The sequence below is a fragment of the Echiichthys vipera genome (assembly GCF_963691815.1).
Source record: "Echiichthys vipera genome assembly, chromosome: 18".
Classification (NCBI taxonomy): domain Eukaryota; kingdom Metazoa; phylum Chordata; class Actinopteri; order Perciformes; family Trachinidae; genus Echiichthys; species Echiichthys vipera.
This window is the reverse complement of record NC_139843.1, coordinates 4,670,197-4,693,022: the sequence shown is the minus strand read 5'-3', so window position 1 is coordinate 4,693,022 and position 22,826 is coordinate 4,670,197. Positions and strand designations below refer to the sequence as shown.

The 22,826-nt window shown below is 45.7% G+C and overlaps 1 protein-coding gene across 2 annotated transcripts in view; it reads right to left on the bottom strand.

The window, feature by feature from the left end:
- Window positions 1–16,336: 16,336 nt before the first annotated feature.
- The window catches only part of LOC310960911 (thyroid hormone receptor alpha-B), a 163,670-nt gene continuing 157,180 nt past the window's right edge, over window positions 16,337–22,826 (bottom strand). For both annotated transcript variants that reach the window (XM_083932763.1, XM_083932764.1), the window contains one exon: window positions 16,337–22,090. In XM_083932763.1, coding sequence (XP_083788889.1) covers window positions 21,840–22,090 — 251 coding nt within the window. In that variant the 3' untranslated portion in view covers window positions 16,337–21,839. The remainder of the gene's footprint in view (window positions 22,091–22,826) is intronic.

Genomic DNA, 22,826 nt, shown 5'->3' with positions numbered 1-22,826 from the left:
CGAAGGGCTCATTCTAAGATAACAAAAACACAAGACGTCTTACTTTCAGGGGATGAAAACTCCAAAACTAATCCCATTTCTGCAAGTTAGGTCCTACACACCGCTCCTTTAGACCTTACACTCATATGTAATTGTAGAACATCTCATTGAAGTAGGACTTTCCACCTGGCTGCAGGGATTTGCATCATCGAGGTACAACACACGGTCAAGGTCAAGGCTCTGTGCAGGTGAGTCAAGTTCATCAAACCAAACTGGAAAAAAACAACCTTTCTCTGCAGGCCTTGCATTGTGCTGGGTGCACAATACACTCGTCTAGTGTTGCAGTGGTGATATCGAGTGAAATCCGACGCTCAACTATAACTTAAGACCTTAGTTACCTACAGCGGGACTTCTGTTAACCCCTTGTAACAACTATACATCCAGCTTTAGGACTGCTGGTACAGTATGTGTATTTCTGAACATTGGCGAGAGCCGAGATAACCGTGTGTTTTTATAATTTTACAATCACCTGAAACTAAGAAACCTTGTGTTTTTTTCTGTTTCTACATAACCCGAAGGCCGACGTAGATTCTACCACATGCTTGAGCCCCTTTTACGCTGGCACTACAAACCTCAAATGATCTGTAACGCAAATGTACAAATCAGTTGGAGCAGACATCCGGAAGACTTTACCCTGACAGTTCCCTGGTACAAAGTCTGTCATGTGTGAACAAAGCAGGTCAATGTGCAGAGCAAGCAAGCGAGTGGGCATGTTGATGACGTTTCTATCACTTAGCTGGCGTAAAAGCAGAAGAAAACAAACATCCGAGGGTGAAGAAGAAAGATGTTTACACAAACTGGAGAGACGACGAGATTCAGGAACCTCTGTCGGTAAGGGCCGATGCCGAAATAGCGAGACAAATTCAAGTGACGGCAAGAAACTCGGTCTTTTATAACCAAATCACAAACTGGTTATGTGACCGCGGTGTAATCAACGTCATGTTCTGCCTCCTGCACGCTCTTCCCGGGCGCCACCCCTCGCCTAAACCGAATGGAGAATTTCCAGTAAGTGGGAAAGTGTCTAACACGGACAAACTCCTGTGTGCTACATGTGTGAAAAAGGAAAACTGGACCTGATTTGTCCATTTGACATTGTGCAGAGTTCATGTGAGGCCCTTTGGAAATAATCTGACACACTGCTCCTTTAAGAATTCCCTTAATTGGGGCCCCATACTTTAAGTGAACAGGAATGTCCACATACTTTAGAGCGTACAGTGTGTTAGGAAGTAGACAAAATGTCCATTTAAAAACAACATGAGGTAATCAGCACCGGCACCATGTTGAAACAGGTGGCCCCATGCTGCTACATTAGATTAAAGCTTTCAAGATTCCTACAGAATATTTATTTTCTCTCTCTTTCACATTTTCGTACGTTGCTGGAAATCCAGCCCGTGTTTATGAAAAGTGCTCCTCAAGTTCCCCCCTCTTCTTTCCTTTTGCCTCCCCTGTGTGGTGTAGGCTTGCAGGATCATGTATACGTTTTCACCGAAGGGGCTGTTTGAGGGCAGTCCTCTCACTGTGCTGTCCTCACCTGACCTGATTTGAGAGGAAGCAGAGAAATGTATGGGCAACAGGAAGGGGAGGGGGAGTGCGCTCACACTTACATAAGAGGCCTCTAATGCATACAGCAGCACATGCTACATGGGCATGGTTGTCCTTGATGTTCTACGGTGAGCGCTGATGAAACAAAAGAGGGCAGAGACTGTGAGGATTAGACAGACTGAGATATAGAGATGGGAAGAGGAAAGAGAGCTACTGTTGGAGCCGATCCACCTAAGATTCTTTACAAGGAGAGAGTGAAAGAGACCGAGAGGGGGTGGGGGGGTATTAGTAGGCCGCCCAGTCTCCCTTGGGCCCCCTGGACTTGGATTTGCATTCTTCTGCTCCACTATCCTCGTAAACACACATGTTCATGTTCTTTTGAGCCCAGTTTGCGAGGAACACAGAGTACAAACAGAGATGAAAATAAAGCTACTGGCTGATATGCATAGACCGTGTTCAGTACACCATGTACTTTGTGAATCAGCGGTCATGTGCATGCTTATAGCTAAGCATGTGAGGAAAAGAGGGTTGGAAGAAAAAGGGTGTCTGCAAACAGTACTCAAGATTGGAGCATATACTGAAATTGACAGCACAGCTGGCTGCAATGTTCTCCTGCTGCTGAGTGGAAAATTCCTGCCATGACGGAGCATGAAGTGTGTGTATGTGAGAGGGTGTGTGCGCATGACACACACGAGAGAGTGAGCAAGAGAGAAGGAGGAAAAGGAGGAGGGCGATACGAGGGGGCTGGGCTATCGTCCATACTGCTAGCGAGGGATAGGTTGGAGGGAAAGCTGCCTTTGTGAGATCACAGCCCCCACAACAGCTTCCACCCACATGGACGGATTTAATGTAAAAAAAGATGCACGTGCCCACACCAAGGTAATAAAAACAAACCTGTGTTCTGCAGGAAGTGCAACCTTCAAGTCATCACCTGCTGATGCACACTAATGAGTCCGAGCGGTCCTTTCACTGGTGAGTTATCCCCCATAGACAGTAATGTAGCATGAATCATGATTGTCCTTAATACAACGTACACATGTACTCTCAGGTCCTCTTTTTCCAGAAGCAGCAAGTAGCTTTCAGCCACCAACTTAGTTAATTACGAACTTGCTCTGTCCCGTGGTGTAATCAGCGCCATCATTTGCCTCCATCTGACACAGATAACCTCCTGTCGTGTGCTACATGTGTGAAAAGGGAAATGAAAAGGAGAAACACTACTCCAAATGAATGCCAATGTTGCTGTTTCTAATGGATGTGTAAGTAGGCAGCAGTTAGCTGATACAGTTTATTTAGAAGGTTTGTGACGAAAAGAGAGCTGAGCCGGAAGGCAAAGCTCTCAATCTACCGGTCAATCTTTGTTCCTACCCTCACCTGTGGTCATGAAAGCTGGGTCATGACCTGAAGAACGAGGTCGCGGGTACAAGCGGCTGAAATGGGTTTTCTCAGGAGGGGGGCTGGAGTCTCCCTTAGAGAGAGGGGGAGAAGTTCAGCATCCGTGAGGAACTCGGAGTAGAGCCGCTGCTCCTTTGCGTTGAAAGGAGCCAGTTCAGGTGGTCCGGGCATCTGGTAAGGATGAACCCTGGGCGCCTCCCTAGGGAGGTGTTCCAGGCACGTCCAGCTGGGAGGAGGCCTCGGGGGAAGACCCAGGACCAGGTGGAGAGATTAGATCTCCACACTGGCCTGGGAACGCCTCAGGATCCCCCAGTTAGAGCTGGTTAATGTGGCCCGGGAAAGGGAAGTTTGGGGTCCCCTGCTGGAGCTGCTGCCCCTGCGACCCGACCCCGGATAAGAGGCTGAAGATGAGATGAGGATTATTTAGAAGGTTATATTATGTTAATGCCATGGTTTCATCTGGTTTCACAGCCCCCAAGTGGCCAAAAGCGTCTTTTAAAAGCTGGAGTATGCAATTTTTTGGAAAAGGCAAAACAAAACAAAAACTGCCAGACTTTGAAAGTACAGCCCTTCTCCTGCAGCTAAAGAAACCTGTACATTCATTTCAATCATCCCCATTGTCACTGATGTCATATAGTGTCAATTCTATGAGAATCCTCTTCCTGTTTTCACATCCAGATGGTGAAACGCTTGATTCAAAGGCGCAATTCAAGCATGGCTACACTGCCTACACTGTAAAACAACCCAACAAAAAAGAATAAGATCAGCGAAGCATTTCAGAGATGGAGAGAAAATGCTGCTAATTGTTTAACCTTCTGCTAACTGTAGCCAAAGCGTCACAGCTAGCTTAAGTTCATGTTTACATAAGGAGCCAGGGCCTCGAATCCCCACGTATGATAAAGGGTTTTACAGGGAAAACAGGTGATACACTGTCAGACTGGACATGTCACCCTCAAGTGACCCTTTACAACCTGACGCTTCGCTGCAGTCCTTCACTCCACATGATCATTTACGCGGCCTTGTGTCACAGGTCAGACTCCAACCGGGATCCTTGTTTGTACAAGAAACCAATAACTGAGCGCTCCTCGACCGTAAATCCCTTTTTCCGTGGTACATTTTCTGCCTCATAAGGATTCTGGAAAGACATATAACTCCATCTTTGCGCTGCATGAGTTTAAGGCGTCACATGGGAGCTGATGACAGGCTTTCTACAGTTTGCTGCGCTGCTGGGTTGCTAATCCAAATTGCCCCAAATTGCAGCAAAAGCAGGGATCATACATCCCTGACATGAGGATTTACAGGTGTAGTAATGTGGGGGTTTGAAGCAATTCAGCTAAACAGAACAGAACAGGCTGGAGCTCACTGAGGGGCGATAACACATCATCTTTTTGGGAGTGGGCATGGAGGCCAACAGCCTTCCATCTGCGACGACAAATCACTCTGGGTTGAAGAACTCGAAGTCATATCCTTCCGACCAGCTGTCTCTCACTGGGAAACCTCACAGCACTCTGAGAGACATCTGATTTGATCTGTCAATAAGTCCGACAGGATGCGCTGCGACATGCTGACGAACTGAGCAGTGCTGCCAGCGCCTGTCTTTCCACCGTGACGCAAATTAAACCAGACAAACCTTGTTTACTCCTCATTTGGCCATCATTTCAGCCCACCGACATTACACCCTTCTGCCGTGTGCGGCTGTAAAGTACATTGTTTTTCAAATTATGCAAATATTTAGTCGTACCGCTGGCTGACATAGCTGTCCTCAATCTAAGTAGGATTAAGTGCTCATCTTGGATTATGCCACACAGGAACATTTACATTTTCATCTATTATTACTGAAACCTGTGTCAGGACTGCAGAGCATGTTCGAGTGTGGTTTCAAAAGTGATCTTCGCGAGGAAGCTGAGGAGAGCAGGAGTGCAGCAGGAACTCTTTGTGAACTTTTACCGGTGCACAGGGGAGAGTACGCTGACGTACTGCATCTCAGCTGCACCAGGAAGGACCAGGAAGCTGTGCAGAGGCTCATCAAGGCGACACAGAACATCATGCGGACACAGCTGCCGGCTGTCAAGGACGTCTACCAGGCCTGATGTCGGGGCGGGGTCTCCGACATTATCCCAACCCACCCTGCCCCACCACCTTTTCAAACTACTCCCCTCTGGCAGGCGATGCAGGATGCACGCACGCTCCACAAGACTGAATAACAGCTTCGTCCCTAAAGCGGTGAAAATCCATACACTCACTACAACAAAAACACACCACTCGCCGCACTGATTGAACCACAGGAATAAAAAAAAAGAGTAGAAATGTTTTCTGCCACTGTAAGGTTTTCATCGGCACTGTTTGCAAGCTGTTGTTTCCGTTGTTTCCCTTACGACTTGCTGTTTGCTCATTGGGGAATCGTGATCAAGAACTTCTCTGTATGGAAATTGTCCTAAGATAACTGTTATGATTTGACATTATAAATAAAAATTGAGTTGAGTTGAGGGGGGGTGGAGCCGATCCCAGGTGACATCAGGCGTGAGGCGGGGTCCACCCTGGACAGGACGCCAGTCTATCACAGGACACATAGAGACGAACAGAGACAGACAACCATTCACACCTACGGGTGATTTAGAGTCATCAATGAACCGAACACCTGCACGTCTTTGGACTGTGGGAGGAAACCGGAGAACCCGGAGAAAAACCCACCTTCTTTCATGTAACTTTATTCTTTAGTATCTTTAATATTGCCCATGGAGTCCCATAGGATTATGTTTTAAGAATAAATTCACTTGTAATCTTCCATCTCACCAATCTGGACTGCCGATATGATACGGTCATGACAGAAGAGCGACGATTCCTCGTTCATTCCCATGTACAGTGACTTCATCCGTTAACAGACACAACTCCATATAACAGAGACAATGAGGTGATAACAAGGAAAAAAGGTTTTTTGTGGGTTTAATTTATTAGTCCATTAATGAAAACCCTCCAGCACATGACGTGGCCGGCTGGAGAACTGAGAGCCAATAACAGCCCGAAGAGCCAGTGAGATGTCAATTTAGTCACATATTTATTACATAAATATATAGTAAAATAGACCAGCAACAATTACCATAAAAATATCTTCCTTTAAAACCCTGACCATAAACAAAGATTTGAAAATCACACATTGACATTTTTACGAACACGCTGATTGTCTGGACCTGTCGTAAGCAGCCCACCACAAAAACCTGACATCACACCACCCACTGGACTCTTGTCGGGAGGAGGAGGAGGAGGAGGAGGTAAAGAGTGGGGGTGGTGAGCGCTCGGGGGAACAGTAGGGAGGTTGGGTCATCACGGGGGAGGACAGGTCCAGGTGAGATGGGGTTTGGTGTGATGGAGGTGTGGGTGGTGTGAGAGGAGATCACAGTAGATATTCGGAGGTTTCCTGCGTGTGTGTGTGTGTGTGTGTGTGTTTGAAAGACAAGACAGTGTGTAATTCTTTAGCCCGGAGCGTTGCCTGAAGCTCCACTGTATTTCCTTAAAAATAAACCCTAAATATTGTTCCTTTGTGTTGCATGACTGTGACAGTGACACCATCTGAGAGTTAAACAAATAGCGAAACAGAGATGACAGGAACAAAACCTGGGACTAATATAATATATATATTATATTTTCAGATACTTCTTGTTGTCTGCTTTAACCTGCACCGGATACATGGAGACCGGGGTTTGTAGTATCAGGGCCATTTACAGCCTATCCCGTAGGCCTGTAGGTCCGTCACAGAAACTCAACAAACTTTTAAATACTTTCTTTATGTATTACCCTGAAAATATATGAATATGTGGCACCTGTGGATATAGACAGGAGGAGAGATCTCTACCGTTCTCAGTACAGTGAATGGCCATGTGTTTCCCTGCGTACTGTCTCCTGTGTTCACTCTTTTCACTCGACTCTAGTCTAGGATGTATCTGCAAACTCTGTTATACTACATGCACAATGTTTTTTATATAACTCTGGATTTAATTTATTCCCTTTGGCTTCTTATTCTCTCTAGAAATCTCCCTTTATGCATGTCCTGATCTTTGATACATACAAACCTGGAGGTTTTAGACACTCAGCGGCTCCAAAAATGCAAATGCAATCTTCTTCTCAGTGACTTACAAGGTGGTAAAATGACCGTGGATTAAAAATTCATAATACCGACGTTGCTTTTATAGCGCCGCTCAATGCTACTGGGACCCGTTGGCAGCAATGCAGTTGACCAGAAGACGAATTAAAGCAATACTGTTGAATAAAACCTGTTGTCACTCCCAAGTCGAAGCATAAAGCAGCTTGGTCAGTGCACTTTCATATGCAGGAGGGAGCCGGGCGCAGAGCATAAAGAGCGACAAAGTCAGCGTAGCGAGGCGGACGGGGTGGATTGATGGTTCGAACAAACGGCACATTCACCCGGGAGACCGCCGCTTGAACGTACTTATTTTAACCCCAACCACAATCTTTTTCCTGAACCTAACCAAGTAGTTTTAGTAACTAAGTAAGTAATGACAAGTCAAAGTCTATCGCACTACCACGTATGTTGAAAAAGGACGCTGCTCGGGGCGCTGGTCACTGGCAGCCCCCTCGCTCTAACATCTCTCCATTAATTGCATGTATATAGGTCCTGTCTGTGCATGTGTGTGTATTTCAGGCCTGCGTGTGTAACATGAATAACAAAATATAATAAAATCAAGGAATACTTCTTCTAAAGCGACCGTATGTGACGAGTTGGGAATGATAATGCATTGCCTTTATGCTCTGCAATGAGTGACGCGCTGCTTGTTCCATCTTGGATTTCACATGACTCCATTTTGGGGGTACTCGCCTAACACCGATATTGCATGGTTCGCATTGACTTCAAAGGAGGAGTCCTTTCTCAGTCAAAGTAAAGATTTTTTCCACCTTATGAGTCACTAAGATTGCCTTCAAACTTCTTGTGTAATTTGCTGAGCTGTCGAGTGGCTGAAACGCCCAGGTTTCAGGAGATGCCCGCCCAGGACCGTAACGGTCCCGGATCAGGACAAGAGACAACCTCTTGCACTTCCCAGTTGTCTTCAGAGATAATAGGACTCGCCCTGGTTTGTGGTTTGCATGAAGAGCTGTGACAACAGGTTGACACGCTTTCAACGTAACTGAGGAAAACACCTCACATCCTGTCTTTGGCACCTTCTGACTAACCCTGATCCTGAGCGGACAGGTCATGACCCCTGAGTGTCTGCAGAACACATCGTAGTTTTCCCGGCAGCCTCTGTAGTCACAGTGAAGCAAGGAACTCTCGGAGGAGTGATACAAAAGTAAGAAAGGTAGTTGTATTAGCGGTTGTAGTGTTGGTTTCTTTATAGCTCATTTGCATTTTTACTTGTTTTTGTAGGTTTTGGAAAACATCTACTGCTGGTTTGAAGTCATGACGTTAGAGTATGTTTGAATAGTCACAAATACTGAGCAGGCTGAACAGGGTCCTTGAGAAAAGACAAAAAGACATTTCCAAACGAAACAACAAATCAAAAGTTAACCCAGAGAGAACTCCACCATTGCAGACGTTTGCTCTTCAGCGTGCTTCTGTTGGCTGAATTTGCTGAAATACCCAAACACACAAGGTCGGCAACAGGTGTTTAAATGCACCGCCCAGATGTTCAGACTTTTCTCGATTTGTCATAAAATCATTTTTTCATTTTTTTTGAGACTGTTACTATCTACTAGGACAGTGAATCTTTAGAATACAGACACATAGACAGTTCATAGACATTTGTACAACATAACCCCATCTATAAATAAAAGTCGGACATGGAAACATCTACCAGCACCAGCCACTGCATACAAGACGTAGAACTTGTTGCGTCCACCAGGTATCATTGAAGCGTAGTGTCTTTGCTAAAGTTATTTGAACCACATACTACAAGCATGCTAAGCTTTCTGTACATGCAACACTGAGTCCTTTTCCGTTGTAAACAATGTGAGTGATGAAAGGTGGAACGGTAGAGAAGACGTTCCCAGTGGTCATGAAGCCTTAAAGGGGGTGGTTGTTGGTTATTTGCTGGTGCTGTAGAAAGTGGCTTGGACCTGCTACAGAGTGGAGAACTGTGCCTAAGTTGATCCCTTTCTTGAAGTGAGCGGAGAGCATTTCCTCTTGGTTTTGCATACAACGGTGGGCTTGTGTACTGCGTGACATGCTCTGAGGGAGTGTGACAGAACAGAAAAGGTGAGACGGTGACGAGCAGAGGGAGGAGAGAGGACCAAAAGCACCCTTTCAGGCCGGTTTATCAAACCTGAGCGGTTCTGAACCGATTCAAAACCTTATTTTCAACCTGACAAACATTGCATATTTTTCTCATGAGCACACATCTTCCCCAATACAATTCACATCATTGATCTCATCTCTGACCTGTATCTCTGATTGATAGACTTTATGTGTACATTCGTAGCTGTCTAGGCATGCGATTACCCACCCGCTTACAAAAATATCCCCCCTGACTACAAATCCCTTTGTAGATCGTCCGAGCAGCCGCCACAACACCACCACCACCACCACCACCTGTAAGTGCTCTCAGTTCTCTCAGCTCTCTGTTCTGTCTCAGGATTTGGTGTACTAAGCAACGGTCTCATAACAGGACAACAGTAGCGTCCCGCCCAAAGCTATTCATAATATCTAGTGGCCAGATCGTAGTGCAGGGCAGCGGATGGAGCTCCATGTGCCTGGGAGAAGGGTTGGGGTGAGGTGGTATAGTGTTATGTTGTGATCGATTCAACTCTCTATTTACACAATGCCTCTCACTGAGCCGTTAACACACAAGGGACGGCTGCCAAATATTACGTTAACAGTCACCATTTAAACCGTCTGAATCTTAATGTTTCAAAAAAAGTCTTGATGGTTTCGCCCGATAAGGAGATTTGGCACTTTGATTATTCAGCTCACGGGGGCTTAAATATTCTCCACTGATTCCTCGTTGTGCTAATGCGGCCACAAAGGGAGTATTGGCTTAGATTTAGCTATTTAATATCATGTGTTGCCACAACCTAAAAATCACTCTCGGGACTCCTAAACTGCTACCACCCAGCACACTAATTCACTCTCTCCCGGAGATCCAACTCCAGAGCATGCGTTTTTCTAAGTGCAAGCCTTCATAATAAATCCTCCAGTGCCCTATGAAACGCGCCGTAGAACAATACCGCAGAGGAGCAGGGATACAAAAGCAATCAATAAGGCCATCATTTGGAAAGAGAAACAACATCGCAAAGCCTCGAAACTGCAGGCACGGCAGTAATCTGCTCCGGTCTGCGAGCAACAGTCTGGCTTTTGTTTGCAGCTTTCTCTTGAAATATTACCAGCTCTTGCAATTGGGTTTTCATCTCCTACAAAATCCACCGTTCTGACATACAAACGACTCCCAAGACCCCCTGTGTTTGACTCTTCTAGCCTGCTGAACATGATATTAGTTACATTCTTCAAAGGGAATAATACAAGTCTATGACAGGACTCTGTCATGTACCGCGGCCTAAAAAGGTGCTTTCGGGGGGTTCGGGATGGGGAAAGTGAGGAAGATTGATCGGATATGAGGACGTCTGTAGCAAAGTGTTCACACACACACACACACACAGGCACACACACACACACAGGCAGCTCTCTCACATGAGTATGGATGCTGTACATGCACAGCCTTGGTTTAAGCCATGCCAAGTCTAGTACATCACAAAGTTAAACAGTGAGCACACTGAAATAGAACAGGCCCGTGGACGGAGGACCAAAGTCAGTTCCTCTACCCCTCCTCCACACACACGAGGGTGGATGGTGCCCAGCTTGGACGGGAGCCATGTACTGCTGTGTGTACGCCATTAGCCAACTGGGTGAGAGAGTGCTGGATATCGCTGCTGGCACTTTGACCGTAAAGGGAGAAAGTGCAAAGACTAGACTATGACTGAGTGAGGGCTGAATTTGCCTTTACACGCACCGACACGTGTTTATGAGGAAGGTCAAAATGATACACGATCAAACTGGACTGAGGTAAAAATAGGCAGGCTTGCATGTTTACACTGTACTATGGAAGCCCATTACTGCCAGGAAGAAAAGGTTCAAAAGTTAGAGATGATAGATTAGACAGATTACATCATACTAATTAAGTAACGGAACAAAAGGAAGGGAAATAAATGTACTCTCAACAAGGTCTAGTTCATGATCAGGAAACATGTCAAAATAAAAGTCAGGAATATGAGCTAGCATGTCATCATTTTGAGCTACCATGAGTACTTTTGATTCCTAACCGCTCATTTCTTTTTCTTTTCTTTTTCCACTAGCCTACAAACTTATCCTGTATTCACCCACAGCTAACGCAACCTCGCTAGCAATGCTGACACGGTTTGTGTTGTCTCTCCTGGAGAAACGTGTCTGTCAGTCAGAGCAGCTCATCTCTGCTAACATTACCTTAGATGTCACAGGTGCGTCTGCTGCAGATGATGCTGTGTTTATCCTTGTTCGGCTGTTTGGGAAGTCTCCACGCTCTACATAAGCCTTTCTGGCACTCCTTGATACTTTCGGCTTCACCTAGTTTGTGCAGTAACACCCTTAACTTGACTCTATACGGCGGGACAGAGGACTAGCCTGATATTGTAACAGTGACACTGATGTATTTAGCATTTGCCACAACTTTTCCTGCACTTTCTGAGCGGTTATATGTGGTCCTGGCTCCTGTCGCTGCAGCAACAGTCGACAATTGTATTTGTATTTTTAAAAAGCGCCTGCTACATGTACCGATATATTGCACACTGTGTTCATTGGTAATATGTAGTGTGAAAATGTTACGTTGATTTATCTTGTAGGATGCTAACAAAGCCGGTTTCTGGTTTAAAGTAAAGTGGAAGTCACCATTGTTGTGACACTTCCAGCGTTTTTCACTGTTGGACACCGTAGAGTGTTTTTGTCATGCTACATTTTGGCCAAATTAGTACGTACAGGAGGTGGTTTCAAATACAGCCCTACTCTACTGGATGCAGTAGACCAGTCAACTGCTGAAGCTGTTTATTTCTCACACTTAATCATTAAACACACAATCCTAGATTTCTTTCACTGTGGCCAAACTTACTGAAATGCAGCAATCAAGGCTAGTGCGCATAGTCCTGCATGTTCATCCTGCAGATGAGAAGACTCTCTGTAAACCCTTCTATCTTTCTATCCCTCTAAGCATTAAAGCTTGTTGCCTCTCTCTCCACTCACAAGTTTCTCTCCTACTCGTCTCTTTCATTCGGGCTTCTCTGTGCTGGATCATCAGCCACCCTGGGGCCTGTCTCTCTCCTGGCTGCTGGTTCTTCATTACCACCACCAAGGACGTTCTGTTTCTGTTTTGCAGGATTACGGAAAAACTACCTGCCCTATTTTAATGAAAGTGGCGTAAGCGTTGGCCAATGAAGAACCCATTCAATTTTGGAGTGGACCCAAATCACAGAGAGGATACACAAATGATTTTTCAATTCAGTTAACAGCGAGATAGGGAATGGCCTTCGCGGTGCCCTTCTAGTTCCAGATGTTTTGTATCTGGATCTTTATCCTCCAGGAGACTCAGCCTCTCTCCCTGTTTGTTTCTTTTCTCCTGGTGTAGTCTTTCCACGTCTCCATGGAGAGAGGGTTGTGTGGCACTTGGAAGTCGCTCTAAGATCTGTTTGCCTTTTATATGTTTACCTATCATCCTGTCATCCCGATAGTCCGCGCTGTAATTTTATTATGGTGCTCTAATCTATACAACTATTTGTCCGCCCGTCCTCAGTTGCTCATCCTGAGGTTACTGTTAAAAGGAGTCTTTCTTTATCCAAAGATAGAGGGTGTCGTATGCCCTATTGATTGTTAAGCCCCTTGACGTAAACGTGTAATATTGCGCCGTGTCGTTCCCCCAGGAAGTGCTCTGGGATTTGAAGCCAATTTGACATAGTGGAGAAACGACTACCAGGTCTGTCGTACGATGCCACAGAGCCCCAACTATGCTTTTTCCCATTGACTTACAGGGCGAAAGAAACGTCTGTAAATCTGTGGATATATTTTTTGGAGCATCACAGTCCCTGCGAAATGACTAATTTCACCACCAGAACTTGATCCATTCAGTCCAATAACATTTTGAAAGTCTAGAAGAGCAGCACGATTAAATAGTCTCATACCCATTAAAGTTAGCTGGAGCACTAAACTAAACTATACCTACTCTCTAAAGTGTCCTGAGATAACTTTTGTTATGATTTGGCACTATAAATAAGATAAAATTGAATTGAATTAAACCGGATCTAGCCTATCTTAAGCGCGCCTGCTCTACGGGTCGCACTATACGGCAGCAGTGCTGAAGATCGGGGTATTTCTAGAAGCGGCAGTTGAGCTTTTTTTGGCTTAATGCGGCACTGATCAGCTTTCATAGGAACGAACGGGGCTCCGACACAAACGCTGTATCCAGTTCGCTAATAAACATCAATAAAATTGACTTAACTTTTCTTTTTCTTCCTGGCATGAATGGGCTTCACACACTACACTTGAGCTCCAAACCAGCACCAAACTCCCAAAACACTCCCAAACAAACAAAAACAGACACAACACTCTCCCACCTCCACACACGAAGACGTATGTTTTCTTTCAGGGGTAAGAAAGCAGTGAGGGCATGACTCTTTGTGGTTTGGATCCAAATTCTTGAAACCTGGATGTCTACGCCTTTTCAATGTGACACACTTGGATCGGACCAAACACCAAACGAGGGGGAAAAACGATTACACCGCTGAGTGTGAATTGAGAAGACAAAAAAATAAAAAAGGATGAGAAAAAAACAATGGTTTTTCATCTAAGGTTCATCATCATTTATTAGAAAATGTTCTTTTACCTGAGAGAATCCTTCAATAGCTTCCTTTACCCAGTCACAAAAAGTGGTCTGTGTGTGTGTGTGTGTGTGTGTGTGTGTGTTGAGTGTGTGTTTGTGTGTGTGTGTGTGTGTGTGTGTGTGTTTTTGTGTTTCTGTGCGTGTGTGTGTGTGTGGAGTGGGTCTAAGCTGATGCTCTCATCGGGTGGGCGCATTTTAAAAAGATTACTATTTTCTCACAAATGTATATAAAAAAAATAAAATACGCTAAAAGATCCACTCGCTCGCTTATTGCACTTCATCAAAAAATAATGGTAAACTTTATAATTAGTCATTAAGTGCTTTTGCCTTAAAGGCTTAACGTTTATTTTCGGAGTTCAACTAATTTCAACACATTAAATGGTGCAAAAGGCATTTGGCTTAGGTGCAATTTAAACGTTTCAATTTTTTGCCACAATTATTACTTCTGAAGATTCGTCCACACGCCGTGGGTGGGTGGGTTGGTTTGGGGCCGTTCAAAGTGCATTTTCATTAAGTGCTTCAGTTCAACTGGGGGTCAGCCTGTGGGGTGATGTTCGCTCCAGTGGGGTGAAGTTGATTTTTATTTGTTTTTTAAAGATTTGTGATTGCAAACGTCAAATCCTCTTCCTCACACCTCAGCAGGTCATCGCTTAAGTTAACCTGCCGATGCTACATTCACCCCACCGGTGGACATCAGCCACCCAGAATACTCTAGGGTTACATTAATTGGTCACAGAGGGGAAATATTAAAGCTTCACTTACATACTGCAGGGGGGGACTGAATTAAGGGGCTTTTTTTCTAAGTCTTGGAATTTGAGGCGAGCCCACCGATCAATGAGAGCATCGCGTCGAGGAGACGTCCCCGTACTTCCCGACAACACACATATACATGCGCACACACACACCACTTTCTGAGCAGTTTACAAAAAAACAGCACATCTCGTAGAATCCTTATTCTCCACAACATCCCCAGTACTCCTCCTACTCGCTCTCTGAGGCCTGGACTACCTCGAAGAGTTGCCGACCCCTGAGGACCGGCCAGCTCGACCAGGCAGTCCTGACCCTTCGCCTACACGAAGTAGAGAGGGCCTTTAGGTCATGTAAAGAACCTCTGGAGTTCAAGCCAGGCCAAATTTGATTTCATAAGCAAGACGAGGCTTGTTGTTGGTACACTGAGCTTGTCTTTTTCGGAGGGAGCAGAAGGGAAATTGCATAGACATCTTGCTACTTGCATGTCTTCACAAACTCTACATTTGGCATAGGGGGGGACCAAACACAACCATGAAACCAAAAAACATCACAGACAATCTCCACCCTTGTCCAATGTGTCAACATGTGAGAATAAACCGGGAACATAATATCTATGTAGGGATGGGGTTGGGAGGCCCCTGTGGAGCCAGCCTGGAAACCATTACTTTGCTTGTTGTGGTCTGGAAAATGCAGTTTATGAATCGTCACGGACCAAAAATGACTTTCAGCTTTAACCAGTCAGAGCTGAAAACCAAATATGGTTCTCGGCTCAAACTGTCATTACAGTCTGAGAGTCCATTTACACTTTGTTTCAAGTGTCTCGGCAGTCTGCGTAGCTGTTGGGCGTAAAAAACCCCAAATAGAAATGCATGTAAGGGGCGTTCAAGATGGATTGGAAATCTGACTTCTCAGGTAGAAGGTGTAAATGTACTCCTCCAAAGTCGAACTATGTCAGTAAGTTATATGTGGAGGAGAGCTTCTGGTGTTTTTGTGAGTTACCCAACAGCTTCAGGTTCATTACCACCACTCATTTGACCGGAGTTGAGCTGACTCTGATTTGCATGTAGCCCGTGAAAAACAAAGAAAAAAAGAGTTTTCATGTCTGTCCCCAGGGCAGTGTCTGCACTAATGTACTTCTTAGGACCCCAGAGTAACTACGGGCCAAAAACATACATATATGTGTTTGTGTGTGTTCCCAAGCCAATGTCAAGGGCAAGGGACTGGTGGGAAAAAGGGACCTTCATGTAACCATGCATGTGGGGAAGTGTCCATAGAGTATGCCTATGCACCGGGTACAGAATTTCTGTGCCATGCCCCTTTGTCAGTGAAACAACAGCTGTGTCTTAGAGGGTGCTGCCCCAGTGACGGGCCGTTGTACCCCTAAAGGTATACATTTAGCACAGTGCAGGATCTCGCCTACAGAGACATTTATATTGGGCTTAGTGTAATTTAATGTCTTGAATTCATCATCTGGATCCAAGACACGTACAATGACAATGTGAATGGGGCCTCTACTAGTCTCTGTTGCAAAGTGAGCTCGCTGGATCTTCAGGCTGGCTCCGAGAGGCGACGGGGGTTGGCGGAAAAATGGGGAAATGCATTTTGGCTTTTTCCAACTTCGATGCGAGTGTGTTGCAGCCACGTTAGCCGACATCCACGTCAAATAACAACCTGCTCGTGTTCTGTTCAAGTCTCCCTCTCCCACCTCCCGCTTCACCCGTCCAAACCCTCCCCCCCTCCCTCACCGCCCGTCCTAACCTCGGGCCACTGTGACTGCAGGGACACACTCGCATCGTTAGTTTGAGGAATCTGATTCCATAGGTGAACACACACACAAAGCAATAGGCATCCATGTGTCGAGTGTCAATGTCGTGAGAATGAGGGGTACAAATCTATCTCTTTGCAAACAACAGGAGGCACAGGGGGTCATGATTAATGTCACGGGGCACTTCTGAATATGGATCGGCATGCACGTGTGAGAGAGTGCACACATACACACGTATGAAGCATTACACATTACTTTGCTTTTCTTTTCCTTTCTGTCTTACATGAGAGCGGGAGGGAGAGGTTGAATTGACTCTTGTTGCAATAAATCTCGAGTGTCGTATGCTTTTGTATTTACATCCTTGGTCATGGCCAAAAACAAAAATGAAACGGAAATAAAAAAAATCAAAACAGAAAACATACAAAAATACATAACATAGTATTGCACCTTGCAGACGGGCAATATACAGTATATTCTCTGTTTTGTTGTTTGTTTGTAACGTCTATGTGACACCACTATCTTTGCTGCTGGTGTGTGGAAGTTGGGTCGTGGGTGCCGGGCTCAGGTCCAGCCCCCCCCCCTCCTGTCAGCTACATTCAATACCATAAAACTCTCAGCCATTACAAAAGTCGTAATCCCTCAGTCTCTGGGCCATTCACATTTTTGAGTTTACTGTCTACAGACTGTGCCTTTGAGTTGGAGAAGTGCTCACGTTAGCAGATGACCCCTTAGCGTCTCACAACCGAATAAGACAGAGCACGAAAGCTTGAGGGAAGAGTCCTTTTGTAACCTCTACCGATGCGTACACACAAGCACATATTATCTTAACATATACATTTGTTTTTTTTTAAATCTATATATGCATCTCTGAACTTTCACATGTGCCTGCAGAATATGACTCCTCCCAAGTTCCTTTGAGTTTTGTGTTGTGTGAGGTATGACAAGATTGTTTGTTTGTTTTTTTTGTGTATTTTTTGTTTTTTTGTCGTATTTTCAGTTTCTGTTGCATTGTTTTTTTTCCTGTTTGTGTGTTTTTTTTTCTCTCCAAAGTTGTATTTCATTAAAAAAAAGAGAAACAAAATATAAAAAAAAAAGAAATTCCTGTTGTTGTTTTCTCTCGTTGGTTGTAAATTCCTCCTGATAAAAGGGGACGGACGACTGGACAGACACACAGACGGACAGATCAGTTGGCTTATCGACACGAAAGAAAAGATGTGGAAAACAAAAACAAAAACAAAAGTGAAATAGTTTCTATGTTACACTGCACGCATGGTCAAAAAGTGACTACAGCTGTTTTTTTTTTCCTTTTTTTACACAACAGAGCAGTTTTTTAAGCGTCCAAAAAAAACAAAAACCAACAGAAAAATAAGAAAACAATGATAAAATGAAAAAAAAGAAAAGAAGAAATCTCCAATAATTTTTGTTCAGGAGTCTTTTTCTCATTTTTGTTTTGTGGATTTATAATCATTTCATATATCTTTTTTTTTTTTCTTCTCTTAATCTAACTCAGACGGTAAAGCAGCATTATAACCCCTACTGTCGCACACACACGTACCCAGTCAGCTCACGAGAAACAAAGGACATCAACAGGTTCTTTTTTTTTCAGTTCTTTTACAAAGACGACTCCAAACCTGCATCCCTGGAACGAGGGATCTCTCTTTTGGATCCTCACCGCAGGAAAAAGTTGGAGGGTTATCCTTTTGGAGGGAGCTGAGGGGGGACGGGGGTGGGGAGGTGGGCGGTGGGGACATTTTGGGGTTGTCAGCTGGCATGGGAGCAGGGGCTCACATGCGGTTGTTGTTGTTGTTGTTGTGGTGGGAGCTGAAGGGGAGAACGCGCACATTCCTACGCTGCCATCTCCCCTTCCTCCCGAGTGTTTAACATCGTCTCTACAACTGGCTTCGTCGCCCTCTCTCGCGGCCGTGTCAATGATGGCAGTGAGGGTTGAGGCTCCTCAGCTTTATTGTTGTCGTTTCCTGTCCCACGCTGTCTTCTTCCTCTCTCACAATCTCACGCTCAAGTCTCTGACGTTCCCATCGCTGCTGCTTTCTGCCGATCACATTCATTCGGTGGCGCCACTCTAAAAAAAAGGGCAGTTATGGCCAGCCTTGTCTCACAAGGGAGCGGCCTGGATCCTGTTTGGTGTCAATGATTTTGGGCCAAACTAGGGGGTGGGGGGGTGGGGGGGGCATGGGTATGATAGCTACGGTGCTCAGGGAAGAGGAGGGGAGAGAAGATGATGTCACTGAGCTGACTCTGTAGGAAGGATGACGGGAAAATGAGTACTACAGGGAGAATGAATAAGTGCTACACAGCCCCTCACACGCAGGGATCTCTCTCTCTCCGCCCCTGGTTGGGTTGGTTAAGGGGTGAGGGTCATGTGCTGTTGGTCTAATACTGACCACGGGTCAGGTTTGGGACTGAGCCCACTGCGGCTGCCGGCCTCTGTTACACAGAGCCACCAGAACGCACCCCAGATTAGTATCCCCCTGCCAAGGTGAGTTTTGGGGGGGTCAACTAATGCGTAATCCAACAAGGGGTGTTGGTTAAACTTCGATGAGTAAGGGGCTGAAGTGAGGGCCGCTGCAGAAGTGCATAAACTCCCACCAGCCTGGCTGGGTGGGGGCTCTTATAATGGTGGTGGGGTGCAATGTAGTCTGAGCTAGGCTCCAGGTTAGAGTAGGGGTAAGGCAGGGCAGGTGATGGATCTCTGAAAGTGGTGATGAAGGGGGTTCTTCCTGGAGTCACACAAGACTCCATCATTGTGCCCAAGAGGTGGCGTTCCAGTTCCTCTCTCCTCCCGGCGATTGCTCCACACATGGAAACAGTGAGGCGTGGCCATCTGTGACGATCAGCCCAGGATCCCTGCCACACGTTACACTGCTGCATGAACTTCTGAGGGCTGCAGATGACCCATCCTGTACAAGTGCCCAGTATGAACTACTGCGTGGCATTCAAGATAAAATAGATTCTCTATAGTCTCTCTTTTTCTCTCGTTCTCTTCCCATAAGAGTGGTAAACCCAGTTAGATCTCGCCTTGGCCCCAGAATTGGAATGAACAGAGAGGGCTTTTATGATCATATCAACATTCTTGAATGGTCGTTTGGCTAGCACACTATGATGTCTGCCATGGATGTTTGCCGTGAGATATTACCGGTATAGTGGTGAGCATTGGTCAAGTGCACTGGACTTAAAGAGCTTCTGAGAAGCTTCGTTTCCGTTGAGAACATTCTACCTTTTCTTTTTCTTTTTTTACGTCTAATGCACCGTCCACGCGTGAGAGAAAGCTCCATGAAAATATTCATCAAGATCCGACGGCAGCAATCATAAGTGTACTGTGGAAGATCGCCATGATGCAGAAGGAAACAGCCCCTTTTCTCTGCATGCTAATTCATCGGGTGTGGCCACGGAGGGGGGGGTTTCAGATCATCTCTGTCATCTATCCTCTCGCTACTCGCGTAAGCGGGCGTTAGCTCGGGCTGCACATCTACACTGTCCTCCGTCGCTCCTGTGGCTCGGTTTCTGTTCTGACAGAAACAGGTAAATCCAGATTTCAAAAGACGACACTTGGTCCCGTATAACAAAAAGAGATAACCTGAATGCGATGGGTACCACTCTCTGGAGTCGGTAAAACCTTCCGGGGGGGGATGGCTGGCCCTCCTGTCTTCAATGGTATTTCATTTCAACCAAGTGATAGCACATAGGGTGTGTGTGTGTCTAAGTGTTTTTGTCTTTCCATGACTAAAAGTGTAATAACTCTGCACGTTTATGTGTTAACCTACATGTGCGCCAACTTGAATGGTGTATGTCTGTGTGTAGGCTGTGGGCAGCTGCCCCGTGTCCACAGAGGTGAGGTAGTGCCTGACACCACAGGGGCAGTACTGCTGCCCCAGCCTGGGGGTGTATCCACTTTGAGGTAAATGGTAGCCTTCTTGGCGTTTTGCTTGCTCTCAGTGATGCCCATGGTTAAAAAAAGGCAAATGTGTATGGAAGCCTGGAGGGGCCACACTGAGCTGAGTCCGTGAGGAGAGGACTCTGTACAAACCCTGCAGGTTAGGGCTGTATATATCGACACCGCTGTGCAGTGCATACAGTAAAATGAGGCATTCACGTTTCTCTGAGGTGATGTGCGTTATCATGTTTGTGTGTGTGTGTGTGAGAGAAAGACAGAGAGAGAAAGTGTGTATGTGTGTGTGTGTGTGTGTGTGTGTGTGTGTGTAAGATGAGCTTTGCTGTCTCGCTGCTGGCTGCTGCTATTGAAAAACCTCCTTGGAGGCTTCGTGTGAGAGATTTACTTCTGACCCTGGCTCTGACTCTGCAGTCCAGCTATTAAATCTGGTTTCTTCTATCTCTGCTCCTCCCCCCTCTCTCCCCTTCCAAGTGTCACCCTCCCTCGTCCTTCTTTCTTTCAATGTGGTAACTCCTCGGAGAGAGAAGGGCTTAATTATCATGAATATGACGGTAGGCTGCTGGCACAAGCAGCACGGGCAATGACAAGGCAAGTCTGCTCGTTCGTGTGTGTGTGTGTGTGTGTGTGTGTGTGTATGTGTCACAGGAGCCGGTCCAATGACAAAACTGAAGGTAGATATGGAGCCACGTTCTGCACATTTTTGTTTTCAGGTAGACAACACAATTTCATAAAACTGGAGTAGCCTTATATAAATATAGCACCGGTGTCACTGGGATCGAAGAAGAAACGAAAAAAACAAAACAAAAACAACAAACAGCTGTAACGGCTCAGATTGAGTTGAGGAATTGCTAAACGACTAAGTTAAGTAACGCTTAAAGCATCTGCTGAAATTTTTTTCCACGCGCAGTGGCTGTTGCTGATTGCGCGTGCCTGCGTTGGCCGTGAGCGATAGTAATATAATGTCCACGTTTTCTGAATTGCTGCGTTTTTTAACACTTCTTCAGAAATAATACTGCGAGGTGCTGGCCAGCGTTGGAAGCCGGAAGCACGGGCTGCAAAAAAAAGGTGTGTAACTCTGCTTAAAGAGAAAAATAAAACCAGAGAGGGGGGAACGGACCCCTGCGAAGATCGCTGCTCTGAAGAACTGAGGTGGAACAGGCTGTGGCTGTGTGTGTGTCTCTGTGTGTCTGCGTGTGTGTGTTTGTGTGTGCGTGTTTGTCTGTGTCTTGGCAAATGGCTACAACTCTTACTAGATAAGACATCGTGCTCAGACAGAAGGGCCCCCACACGGAGTTTTAAAACAGGGGTAAGTAAGAGGAGGAGAAAGAGGCGGAGGAGAGGGTGTTGAGAAGAACAAAAAAAATCCTCGGTTTGCTTGACTCTCCTGTTTGCTGGTGTGTTGTTTCTGTTGCTGTTGGTTCTCAGTTTTGTTTTAAACCATATGCCGTGAACGCGATGTCAGAGAAGTGCGGACTCCTGCCGAGAGGACTCTCCCTCCGTCCTTCCCCTCTAGAAAAAAACGATGGCCCTTCCCATCTCCCAGTTTGCCCCCCGGACTTCCTCTTCCCTTTGCGTTGGCGGCAACTGTTTTTGTTTGTGTTCACACCTCCTGGTCCTCGAAGACCTCCAGGAAGAGCGGGGGGAAGAGTTCGTTGGGACACTCCACCTTCATGTGAAGGAAGCGGCTGGCGTGGCACGCCCCGATCATCCGCAGGTCGGTCACCTTCATCAGGAGCTTCGGCCAGAAGTGAGGAATGTTGTGCTTGCGGTAGTTGATGTAGTGCTCAAACGCCAGCAGGTAGGTCTCCTGGCACTTCTCGATCTTCTCCATGCAGGTGAGGCCAGAGCGATCTGGGGACGGGAGAGACAGCGTGTGATTGCACCTCATTCATTAACAGATGAGAAGGATATAATTTGTATATAATGTATTTATATTGTATTGATTTAAATGTATGGTTTTATATATTGTATACAATATTATTATGTATATATTGTAATTTTATGTGTTATAATATATATGTATTTTATTCACTTTTTCAGTTTAATGGTATTTGAAGTTCAAGAAATAAAGTTAAATAATGGTGATTATGGTTTTGACATAATCGAGCAGCCCTATATGTCCGTATGTCTGACTGCCTGTCTTTCTGTCTGTCTGTCTGTCCGTCCGTCTATCTGTCTGTCTGCCAGTCAGTCTGTCTGACTGTCTGCCAGTCAGTCTGTCTGTCTGCCTGCCTGTCTGTCTGCCTACCTGTCTGTTCATCTATCTGTCTGTCTGACTGTCTGTCTGTCTGCCAGTCAGTCAGTCAGTCTGTCTGTCCGTCCGACTGTCTGTCTGCCTGCCTGTCTGTCTGCCTACCTGTCTGTTCATCTATCTGTCTGTCTGACTGTCTGCCTGCCTGCCCGTCTGTCAGTCAGTCTGCCTGTCAGTCTGTCTTCCTGTCTGCCTGTCTGTCTGCCAGTCTGTCTGTCTGTAACCCCCAAAAGTCTCATATTAGAGTTTCTACAGTGAACACTTTAAGAGCGGAGTCTTTTTAATCACATTTAAGATGAAGTTTCCACACTGAATATGTATGTGGACTTTAATCTT